The sequence below is a fragment of the Colossoma macropomum genome, unplaced genomic scaffold (assembly GCF_904425465.1).
Source record: "Colossoma macropomum unplaced genomic scaffold, Colossoma_macropomum, whole genome shotgun sequence".
NCBI classification, from domain to species: domain Eukaryota; kingdom Metazoa; phylum Chordata; class Actinopteri; order Characiformes; family Serrasalmidae; genus Colossoma; species Colossoma macropomum.
This window is the reverse complement of record NW_023494804.1, coordinates 12,262,272-12,274,193: the sequence shown is the minus strand read 5'-3', so window position 1 is coordinate 12,274,193 and position 11,922 is coordinate 12,262,272. Positions and strand designations below refer to the sequence as shown.

The following is an 11,922-nucleotide window of genomic DNA, read 5'->3' as shown; positions in this document are numbered from 1 at the left end:
GTCAAGCAAGTATTTGAAGGAGACACTGGATTAATTGAATGTTTTAAAAATATTCAATTATTTATTACCTATGCCTCTATCTTCATCTGTTTCTATGTGAACAGAATGTCTGTATATCATTTTCTAACAAATACGGTTCATACAAGCATATGTATTATATACAGAGACCCACAAGAGTATTTGGACATTCGTGACCTGCCTAAAAATGTAATCCAAGACTGTAATTTTCTTTTTGGATGAGGATTTTTTATTTTTTCAAAAAGTCAGTTGGTGTGTTTTAGATTGATATTGATTGAGCAGTTTCTTTCTTCAGTGACTTCTGCAGGTTGACATCCAAAATGTTTTTGTACACGTCATTAACTCAGGATCCCATTAGTGAATAGAAACTGACCAACACCATTGTAAAAAAAAAACAGCCCCAGACCTTGATGTTTCCAGCTCTGTACTTTATAGTATCATGAGTGTGGTCTGGCTAGAATTTTTCTTCAGGCTTTCTCCGCACAGAAAGTCTAACATCAGTCTGAGGTTGTGCTAAAAGTGTTTTCTGTGAATCAAATATGATTGTGCTAAACATTTTATGAAGAATTTAATTAAAGTTTATCAATAGTTAAAGAGTCCAAATATTTTTGGGGCCACTCTATGCTTCTGAATAATATCATGAAGCTTTGATATATCATGAAAATTTAGAACAGCAAAATCAGGAATATGTGTAAGGGTCACTGACAGTTGGGAGTATTACCTTGCTGAGGATGAGATATCCAAATGTTTTCCTATTTGAAGGGGAAACTCATGCTATCAATATTGTTACAACAAAACTATCACCATTCTTGCACAATTATTCAATCCAACTGTTCTTAAGACTATTAATTATAAAATCAGAGTTAAACCAATATCAATGACACAAAACAGTTACTAAACATGAATCAACATACTGCATTCAAGAAGTTATATAGAACAAAATGTTAAATTCTAAATGTTTGAATTATGATGTTTTCTGAAGCTTCATTATTAAGCGATAAGCCATAAAAAATCATGCATTACAGTGATCTTCATCCATGATCAAAGGGGCTCAGATAGCCCAGCTGATATGGCCTGAACCTGGGATGTGTCCAGCATATACTTGTGGCCTGCAAACTACATGGAATGATGGCCCAGAAGCATACCAGATACATTTTTACCCTATTGATGCACTCCTAAATAAAAATGCAATACTTTATGTACTTAAACGGTAGCATTAAACATTACAACAACAAAGGAGAACCCCCACAGTCACTGAGTGTGAATACCAGTGTGGGCAGTTTGTAATGAAAAAGAGCGTTGGCTCTATACCAGGGCTCTCTACTGAAATAGTCACTGTAAAACTGCTACAAGGTAAAATATATGCTGATATGACTGTCACAAGCTTTTAGTAAAACTTGGAATGTCTTTTGAAAGCTTCTGATGTGTGTTTAATCTAGAATGGCCAAAACACATTAATGGAAAAAGCCATTAGCTTAGCGCTAACAAACAACTACCATCCCAAACTGCTACTATCCCATAGGTCTGATGTTAGCATTAGCATTGAAGTTAGCATTATCATAGAGGTAGTTTTTTTCTTGTGTTTGACCGAGTTTTGACATTTATGATATTCACAATTGACCTAACTCTAGTAGTCAGGCAATGCCTCTGAATAACTTCTTCATCATGGTCTTCTTCATGAGCTTGCCATCTCATTCAAGAACTCTCTGATTGTTCCGTCTGAAGATTCAAGAAGTCTTAGTGTGATTCTGGATGGCCAGTTATCGTTCTCAGCTCATAGCACCCAGGTGCTTGTTCAGCTCTTGTCATCTTAAGGGTTGACTACTGCAACTCGCTCTTGGCTGGTCTTCCTATGCAGGCCATCAAGACTCTGCAACTCATCCGGAATGCAGCAGCACAGCTTGTCTTCAATCTTCCTAAGTTCAGTCATGTCACTCCACTGCTGCACTCCCTTCACTGGCTTCATGTAGCTGCACGCATCAGATTTAAAACCCTAATTCTTGCCTACAAAGCCCCTCCCTACCTAATGGCAATGGTCAAAACTTGAACTGTACCTCGAGCCCTTCGAGCTTCAGGTACAGCTTGGCTTGACTCGCTATCCTTCAAGATGCGTGGAAGACAAGCATCAAGACTTTTCTCTGTCCTGGCACTCAGGTGGTGGAACGAGCTCCCACTGGCTGTCCGAACAGCAGAGTCTCTCTTTAGATGCAGACTGAAGACACATCTCTTTTTACAGCACTTAAGTCAGCACTGAGTTAAGTATTTATTGTAATGTATTGTACTGCACTTACTTATTGATATGTATTGCACTGTGCTGTATTTAATTCTGCTCCTTTTTCTCTAGGTATCAATATGGGCTTTTGTTATCTGAGCTCAGGACTGGCTTTTGCTCTAACCTAATTGTAATTAGCAAAGATACTTTCTCTAGGTAGACAAAGCACTTTCTGTAAGTCGCTCTGGATAAGTGCATCTGCTAAATGCTGTAAATATAAGTGTGGATAACAATAATAATTTCATAAACAGCACAAGTGCTTAATAACTTGGTGCATTTATATAGAATTCAACTGATGCGGTCGTATGTTTATACATTGAGTATTTTATTTTGCTTCAAATGTAGCTCAGCTAATCAAAATTTAGAACTTTTTAGAAATTTTTAATTTCTTTTTTTATTTTACAGGATTCCTTTGTAGAATTGTATCTGCAAACAACTCTTGCTTCCAAAGGGACATTCAGTCATGTTGCATTATACACCATATGTATTTGCTTGGGAAGTCAGCCATATTTAGACAGTTCAGGGGGAAGGGGAGGGGGTGTTAGATAATAAATGAAACAGTGAATAGAATATGCTTTGTGAGTACAGCCAACACCTCTTGAGATATGGGCTGCAGTCTTTGACACTGAGGGAAAAGATAGAAGGGCCAACTCCCAGTTACAAACGAAAGGCTTATAATTAGCTATTTTAATCCTAGGCTTTATTAAATAAATGCTTCTCTGGGAATCAGGACAGACTAATTGATCTATGAAGGACATCTTTTTAAAGGAGAAGAAAAGCAGACTGTCTTATGGCTTCAGCCCTTTGCAGTTTAACAAGGATATAAAATTATCTATTTCCCTCTCTTGGCACTATCGCTAGTTCTTTACGCTTCATTCATTGATATTCATATTCACTTTAAAGTTCATGCCCCATGCACAATTTATTACTAAATAAATAATATGGTAAGCCAAAAAAGATATATAATAAAGAACACAAACACACAGACACACACACACACACACACACACACATATATTTATATATATATGTGTTTAAAATGTAGTGATGGCTGCACACTGAATGTGTTCTGTTACAATACATAAAAAGCAATTTATTCTGAACATATTTAAAATACATCTTGAAAAGGCACTTATAAAACAACTGTGCTTGTTTATTTTTTTCTGTTTGTAATTTTTCTGGCTACTGAATCTGTTCATTACTTTTCCATATAATTGACATAAATTATTAATGTAACTAGTTTAAATGTTGTAATTGTGATTACATCAGGTTTTGCTTGACTCGTGATTGTTTTGTGTCTCGGATAAAAGGGTCCAGTCTAAAAGCTTTGCATGACTTGTTGAGCTACTATATATAGCACTTATAGTCTAGCTCAAAACAAGAAAAATGAAAATCTTCTTGCCTCTTAAATCAGAATGCAGTACAAAATGGGACAAAAAATGATGGTATGATGATGTTTTAGTTTTAGTGGAAATCCCTCCCTGTTTTTCACTAAAATTTGCCTCAAGACAAAAATAGTTCCAGTTAAAAAAGGAACAGTACTGAAGCGAAACTAAGCTGATTCATCTCTTTTCCTGTCCACATACAGTATGTTAGGAATTAACAAAAAATACCAGAACAGAGCAGCTTCCTGTTTTAATACTTGAAGTTCCCCATGCACAGCCTCAACACAGTGCCCACTGACAGAATGGCTTCACCTGCTATAGGTTCAAAAGCCTGGCTGTTATGATAATATCATGTGGCGCTCAAGTACCAAACAGCTGCAGGACGCTGAATCTCTGAATACCCTTTACATGTTTGTGCTCCTTATTGGTGTGCACTATGTTTTAAAGAGTTGCCAGAATTGTTTTGATGCTTGGATTTCAAATCTGTGTAAAACCATCCAGTCCCCTGGGTTTTATTCAGTATGAGGACTGTGCATGAATGTTCCTTTCAAGCATCACATCCAACAGGCAATCTCCTGGTACATTTCCGAGCCTCTAAACTTGCAGTTTGGATTCCTAAAACTCTTTGCTGGTGCTATTGGGATAAATGAGACAAAGCAATGTAGTACAGTCTTCAGACACAGGGCCTATATTTATCAAAACATTATGCCCTTTGTTTTGGCTTGTAGTTGGACAAGAAGAGGTAGTAGATCTGGGGTCTGTCTAATGAAACCTGCTCTCTGGCTAAGATTCAGCTTCACAAAACCTAACAAACAGACGTGGTTAGCTAATTTGACAACAGCGGTTAGAAAATTTCTGTTAATACAGGTTTAGATACTCAGACTGTGATTAATCTATGGGTGTGTGCATTTGAAAGTTTGACATTAATGACTATTGTGTTAAACATTAGGAGGGGTCGTCATAGAAGGAAAAAGCTTATGCTGCCAAAATACAAAATAAATTGGGAAAAAACTGCTTAAAGCCCTCAAAAGACTAAAGCCAACCCTGGCCTTTTACATCACACTGAATAGGACTACATGGACTGACAAGACCTGGTCTTAGATTTTGGCCCGATAGGAAAATTAAATGTATTGTTATTAGATTTTTTCGATAAATTACAAAATATATGGTTAAACAAATGTATTGTTTTTAATGTGTTGCCTTTTTGTATGGAAAGGGTCATAATATCTGATAACTTGGTGTTAAAGCCACAACCACATAAACATTATAGCAAATTGTGGGGAAAATTAGGGTAGTGACAATGGAGAGCTGAGCCACAAAGTAAAACATGCCTTAATGGCTAACCCAGACGCCCTCTTCATGCCTCATTCTTTCTAAGTGGAGGAGTAGACTTTGCTGCATGGATACAACACGTTTAAAATTAATAACTGCCCAATCAGTATGTGGAACACGTAGCAGCCGTTGGAAAGCAATACATGAAAGCTGCCCCCAGGTGCAGAGGAGAATATGAGCACTGGCACCTCTGTGGGTTCAAACAGAGTGCTATGCATCTAATTGCTGGAGTGTCCACTTCCAGTCACTCTATTTCTCTGCAGCATACTAATGGGCTAGCAGCTACAGCTAAAAAGTCCCTGTTATAGGCCACCTCTCCCCTCCCTACACACACCCACCCACATGAGTGTCTCTATGTACACTAAACTTGAAGAAATACTGCACTAATAGATTAACATTCATCTTGGGTTCATTAATGAATACCAGTGTCTAATAACATCTGTACCATATTTTTTTACAGTTTTTTACTTTTTTGTAAGGTTAGTTTTTCACAAAGCTCTGAAATCTGATATTGTTAGTAACTTGATTAGTTCTCTAGAAGATAATTGTATTTGCTGGGGAAATGTAAAATATTAGTCCCCACAACATAATATATATACTTACATGTCTAATATTATGTTGTACATTTACTCCTATGTGTTTGTGAAGATGTGTTTGGATAGTCCTCAGCAGGGGCATTGTCTGAGCATGTAAAAATCTGAGGTTTTGCGGTACCTCCCCAGACTTTTTGAATTACCTTTAATTTGTACAGTTTTTGTTTTTTTAATTAATGTGAGGATATACACAACAACAAAACTTGCAGCAATTCAACACTGTTGGTTGTGTTGGTTGTGTCAACAAAATCATGAAAAGAACAAAAGAAAAATGAAAACACCACTCATAACTTTAAACGTGTCTCAACTATAAATGTTTTCTCAACAATGACATCTCCACATTTCCTCTCTCTCCCTGCTAACAGAGAAGCAATTTATCTATTGTTATTTATACATTTTTATTGCATTTATTTATATTTCTTCTATTTTTATTTTACTTGTCCCTTAGTTAAATATCTTATTTTCTTTGCATTTGTTAATAGTCTGTCTGTTTGTCTGGTCTGTTCAGTATGGTACGTGCCATACATGCATGCAGTCACCAAGGCAAAATCCTTGCATGTGTAACTTACCTGCCAAAATAAAGTGATCGTGATTCTCATTTTTGATATTCACTGATACTTTAAAATGCTGAATAATGAGTCAGTGCATCACACACACACACACACACACACACACACACACACACACACACACACACACACACATTTTCTAAGCCACTTATCTCCCTGGGTTGCGAGGGGTGCTTGAGTCTATCCCAGCGCTCATTGTGCAGAAGGAAGGAAATTACTAGGACAGGTCGCCAGTCTATCATAGGGCTCAGTACAACTCTTCTTGTCTAAATATAAACTACAAACAATATTCTAAATATAAAATATCACACTAAATTTCAAACTGGGTAGTTTTACGAGTGTCCTGATAAACATTTTCCGAGGTCTGCTACCTGCCCAACAGGACTGACAAAATACTGTATAAACATTTTCAGGTACAGCATAAAGCTTGGGTTGAGCCCAGGCTAGGTGACACCCCTGGTTCTTAGTAGCACTACAATGACTGATTTGTAATGGGAACAACAGAGGAAATTCACAGCCTGACATTAAACAGACCATAACTACCTATTGTTTTTTGTTTGAGGGCAACTGACCTATTTTCAGAGATTCATTCAGAGACTGAAGCACACAGACAAGTAGAATACACCTGGAGAGTCTCAGGCAAACCATAGAAACAATACATAATACCAACTGAAAAGCATGTTTTTTTATTTGAAAATTGCCATTTTAAGTCCCTTTGTATGGTTGTTTGTTGATGTGATCAGAAAAAAAGAGAGGATAACAATTACACTTTTGCAACTAAAAATTACATTTTGAAACTTGAAAGAGGAACTTCAACTTCTGTTAAAGGGAGCGTTTACATTGGCTAGAAGTCATACTTACATTTTCACACATCGAAAGGACTGCTCTGGTAAGATTTCACTTTAACTGAGAATTAAAACATTATTAATGTCTTTTCTGCTCTATTTGTTTGGGAACTAAATATTGTTTAACTATGGCAGTTTGGAAGCCTCTGTATTTATGACTCATGTATTCATGAATTTATTCCAAGTTGATATATGTATCATATGAGATCAAGACATATCTACAACAGAAAGTTCCAGTTGGTAAATCTCATGTTGGATTTTTTTCCCCCATTCATAGGTCGTATTCATTAAAACACCAGGAAAGGATGTTGATTGTAATTCTGATGTCTTATGTTTACTCATCATATGGTCTTATTTGGTCTTGGAGGACTCTACCATGTGATATTACATTATCCACCACTTCTGTTTCCTTAGACTGCTCAAGCAGAAAACTATGCACTGTTCCTAAAATCTGCATTTGGAATGCCACTCAACTCAACTTAGCTAAAAATCAAATAAAGAGAGTTTCAAGTGACTCTTTTTCAAAGCTGCAAAATCTAACTCTGTTAAATCTCAAAGCAAATCGGCTGCAGAATGAGCCTCATACAGACAAACTCCTTTTTTCTGATTTAGCTAAACTCAAAATATTGTTACTTGATGATAATCACCTCTCCACCGTTCCAAGACATGTTCCAGCTGGACTGCAAACTCTAAGGCTAAGTGGCAATCACATCAAGACCATTGGACCTTCAGACTTTGCAGGAATAAAAAACATAAAAGACATTAGATTAAGCAAGAACTGCTATCATAAAACTGGTTGTATAGGGTCCTTAATTATTCAGAACAGAACATTTTCTGACTTACATCAGCTGACCTACCTTTTTTTAGCACAAAACAGGCTGCAAAAGTTACCACCAGATTTACCTGGATCTCTCCAAAAGCTCCATTTACGACAGAACATGATTGAGAATATTGAAGCATCTGACCTTGAAAACTTAACAAAACTCAGAGTTCTGGATTTATCTGGAAATTGCCCTATTTGTGACAATGCTCCTTTCCCATGCAGCCCCTGTAAAACAAAAAATCATGCCCTGCAGATCAATCCAGAAGCTTTTAGTCGACTATCCCAACTTCAGGAGTTACGATTATCAGGAAATTCATTACAAACACTCAATCCATCATGGTTTAAAAATCTTACAAGATTGAAGTACTTGTATCTTTCTTTTAACTTTCTTATTAGTGAAATTGAAAGTGGACAGTTCTTTTATAGTTTACCCTACGTCGAGATCATTGACCTGTCATACAATAACCCACCGCAAAAAATTTCCAGAAGACTGAAACTCTCGAAAGGTTTTTCAGAACTGAAGTCATTGAAAAGCCTACATCTTGAGGGCTATGTGTTCTCAGTTCTTTGTGAAAGTGACCTGAAGCCTCTCTTTAGTTTAAAAAACCTCTCAGTCCTAAATCTGGGTGTCAACTTTCTCCAGCAGATCAATCTGTCCCTTTTTGAAAACTTTTACAATTTATCTGTCATTTCTTTGATTGAGAACAGACTCACATTCACTGGGATGAAAAAAAACCAGTATGAGAGGTTATGCACAAGCGATGTGGATTCTGAGGATAAGGAAGAACATAGTGTGCAAAGTCCTTATATCCACAGAGATGAAGAGTTTCGTCGCTACCCACCCTTTTTAAAACCTGAGTGCTTGGAAACAGGACCTGTGCTAGACCTCAGCAGAAACAACATGTACTACATCAATCCAGAGTATCTACAAGCTGTGGAGAGTATTACATGTCTTAATCTTTCTTACAATGACATTAGCTCATTTTTCAATGGCACTGAGTTTATTCAGTTTCCAAAGCTAAAATACTTGGACTTGTCACATAACCGAATCTACCTTCGTTTAAAATCTGCCTTTAATGAATTGAAAGAATTGGAAGTTTTGGACCTAAGTCACAACAAACATTACTTTGAGGTAGCAGGAGTGAGTCACACACTAGCATTTCTCGAACACCTCCAGAACCTAAAAGTTCTCAATCTCAGTTGGAATGAGATAAATACACTGAGTGACAAGACACTGAACAGCAGTTCTCTTAAGGAGCTACAGTTTCAAGGGAATCGACTAGACATAATGTGGAAAAAGGACAAAGGTTTCAAAAATCTTTTTAAACTTCTAGGAAACTTAACACATCTTGACATATCATACAACAAACTCAGACAAATCCCAGGGGACATTTTGAGCTATTTCCCACCAACCCTGAAATATCTGAATTTGAACAGGAACCAACTTAGCAATTTCTGTTGGGAACAACTCAGCTGTTTGCCTCAGTTGGAAATATTGGATTTAAGCAAGAACAAGTTGGACGTTGTGACTGAAAAACTATCAGCTCATACAAGTTCACTGAGAATCTTGGACTTGCGCCATAACATGATCTCTAAACTAGGAATAAACTTTCTTGAACATGCCAAAAGCCTCTGGACTTTGGATCTTAGTTTCAACAGACTGGAAATAATCAGTGAGACTTCATTCCTATTACATGATGGAAATGATCTACGTACACTGTACCTGGAGAGTAACCCTATACATTGTACATGTGACCTTCTTGACTTTGTTCTATGGTTAGAGAGCAGTGAGGTAGAGATCCCTAACCTCGCAACAGGGGTCTTATGTGACTTGCCAGCTCCCAAGAAAGGCCAGCCAATGATCCGACTTGACCTTAAAAATGCCTGCATCAATGACAGCACTGGGCAAATACTCTACATTATCTCCTCTACCTTTATTCTTATCATGCTGTTTACTGCGATCACAATACACCTTTTCTACTGGGATGTGTCCTACATCCTTACTTTTTGGAAAGCCAAAATAAAGGGTCACAAATCAACAGAGTGCATTTATGATGCTTTCGTTATGTATGACACCAAAGACCATCTGGCTTCTGACTGGGTGCTGAACCACCTGCGAGTGGAGCTGGAGGACAGGGGGGAGACTGTACGTCCCCTATGTCTGGAAGAGAGGGACTGGATGCCTGGTTCTTCCATCATGGAGAATCTCAATCAGAGCATTCGATGGAGCAGGAAGACCATTTTTGTGCTAACGGAAGGCTTCGTCTGCAGTGGGATTTTTAAAGTGGCAACTTATCTCATTCAACAGAGGCTGCTGGAGGAAGGTGTGGATGTTATGGTGTTAATCCTGTTGGAACCAGTGCTCCAGCATTCAAGAATCTTGCACTTGAGACGGTGCCTGTGTGGGAATAGTGTGCTGGAATGGCCCAGGAATCCTTCAGCAGAGAAGTGGTTCTGGCAGAGTCTGAGGAATGCCATCAGAAACGAAAATCAGGGAATGCAGAGCAAGCTGTTTAAGAACTATTATACTACTTAATAAACTCACTGGTACAAAACAACAGTGCTATAATTCAGAGGACATATATATATATATATACGAGAAAAAACAACACTGTGTATTTCTGTATTTTTACGCTTTGAATATTAAGTCCTCCTTTTATAAATTTTACAATGTTCTTATGCTCTTACACTCACTGTGGCTAGATCACCACTACCACACGTTATTTTCACACCCAAAGGTTTGCTTCCTTCTGAAATGAAGGTAGGCAGACTTCCTCTAAAATTTTGTTGAGCAGTAACATCCTCGATTTGTGTTTTGGTAATTCCAGTACAGCACTGATGTGAGGACTATGATAATGTTGTTGGAAAAACTTGGCTTACGCAGATTCTTCACATTAGGTTACTCATGGTGCAGCTTACTAGAGCTCCCTCTGTCCTGCTCCTTCTTCATCTTTTATTCATAGTGTAGAAAAGTAATGAAAAATTCATGAGCTTGGCAATGAAATGAATGCAGAATGAAAACACTAGGAACATATACAGTGATGACAGGCAGAATATCTCTATCCAGGGTGAAGCGCACAGATCATTGAAAGGACAGCACTGTACACATTAAAAAAACAACCTTCTGCTTAATAAATGTTAAAGATGAAGTTACAAGCTTGGTACTTCATTGAATGGTTTTGACTGTTTCTTTATAGTACGCAGCATGTTTTTTGTGTTTTTCGAAAAATGAGGACAAAGACAGTTACATGCTGTGCTTCTCTGTTACAAATCTAAAGAGCATGTATATGTAATAGAAGTGTACCTCTTTAAATGTATGTCTTTATTATAGTGTGACATAATCCTTTTCCAGTTATCATATATTCATTAAATGCATCATTTATACAGTTATGGCTGTCTGTCTGTGAGTGAGATTATTATACTGTTACACAGAAGCCTAAAAGGTAATAAGTATTACTATGTATACTGCTACATACTTATTTCCTTTAGAGTATACGTATAATGCTAGATAGGACTGTGTTGTGCTATAAATCTAACCTAATTATAAACACTATTAACTTATCAGTCTTACTACTCAGTAAGTGAAGCCCAAACAAAAGCACTCAGCCCAGGAGATGTGTCTGGTGTGTGTTGTCTGAGTGCGCAGTCATGCAGTTCTGAGGATGTGAGAGCGCACGCTTCCCCTGAGTGTGAGGCCAGCTGCCAGCACACAGCTGCCAGCCCCCTGAGACCCTGCATCAGCCCCAGTGCCACTCATGGGGGGCCAACTAGCGGACAGCTTCAATGTGACGAGGCGAAGACCTTTCATGACAGCGCATCCCTCTGTGAATTCCCTGCACAGACACACACTGAAAGTCTGATGGTTGCTTTATGACAAGCATCCACAACAGACAGGAATTTTCCAATTGAGTCACTGTATTGCTGTGTATGTCTCTCTGTGTGTGTGTGTGTGTGTGTGTGTGTGTGTTTATTTTAGTACATTTTGTCCTGACATTATGAAAAAAGCAGAGAAAAACAGGACCAACATAATGGTTCTGACTTTGTAAAGTGTTAAAGCAAAATATTTTATTTTAAATAATATTTAA

The 11,922-nt window shown here is 37.6% G+C and overlaps 1 protein-coding gene across 1 annotated transcript; it reads left to right on the top strand.

The window, feature by feature from the left end:
* The first annotated feature begins 7,043 nt into the window (after nucleotides 1–7,043).
* tlr8b (toll-like receptor 8b) lies at nucleotides 7,044–10,591 on the top strand. Its single transcript, XM_036594917.1, has 2 exons — nucleotides 7,044–7,058; nucleotides 7,292–10,591. Exon 2 carries the CDS (start codon nucleotides 7,320–7,322, stop codon nucleotides 10,371–10,373), a length of 3,054 nt encoding a protein of 1,017 aa, XP_036450810.1. The 5' UTR covers nucleotides 7,044–7,058; nucleotides 7,292–7,319; the 3' UTR covers nucleotides 10,374–10,591.
* Nucleotides 10,592–11,922: the final 1,331 nt, after the last annotated feature.

Coding starts and splice junctions, on each gene's coding strand:
- tlr8b (XM_036594917.1), top strand. CDS start 7,320: ATGTTGATTGTAATTCTGATGTCTTATGTTTACTCATCATATGGTCTT.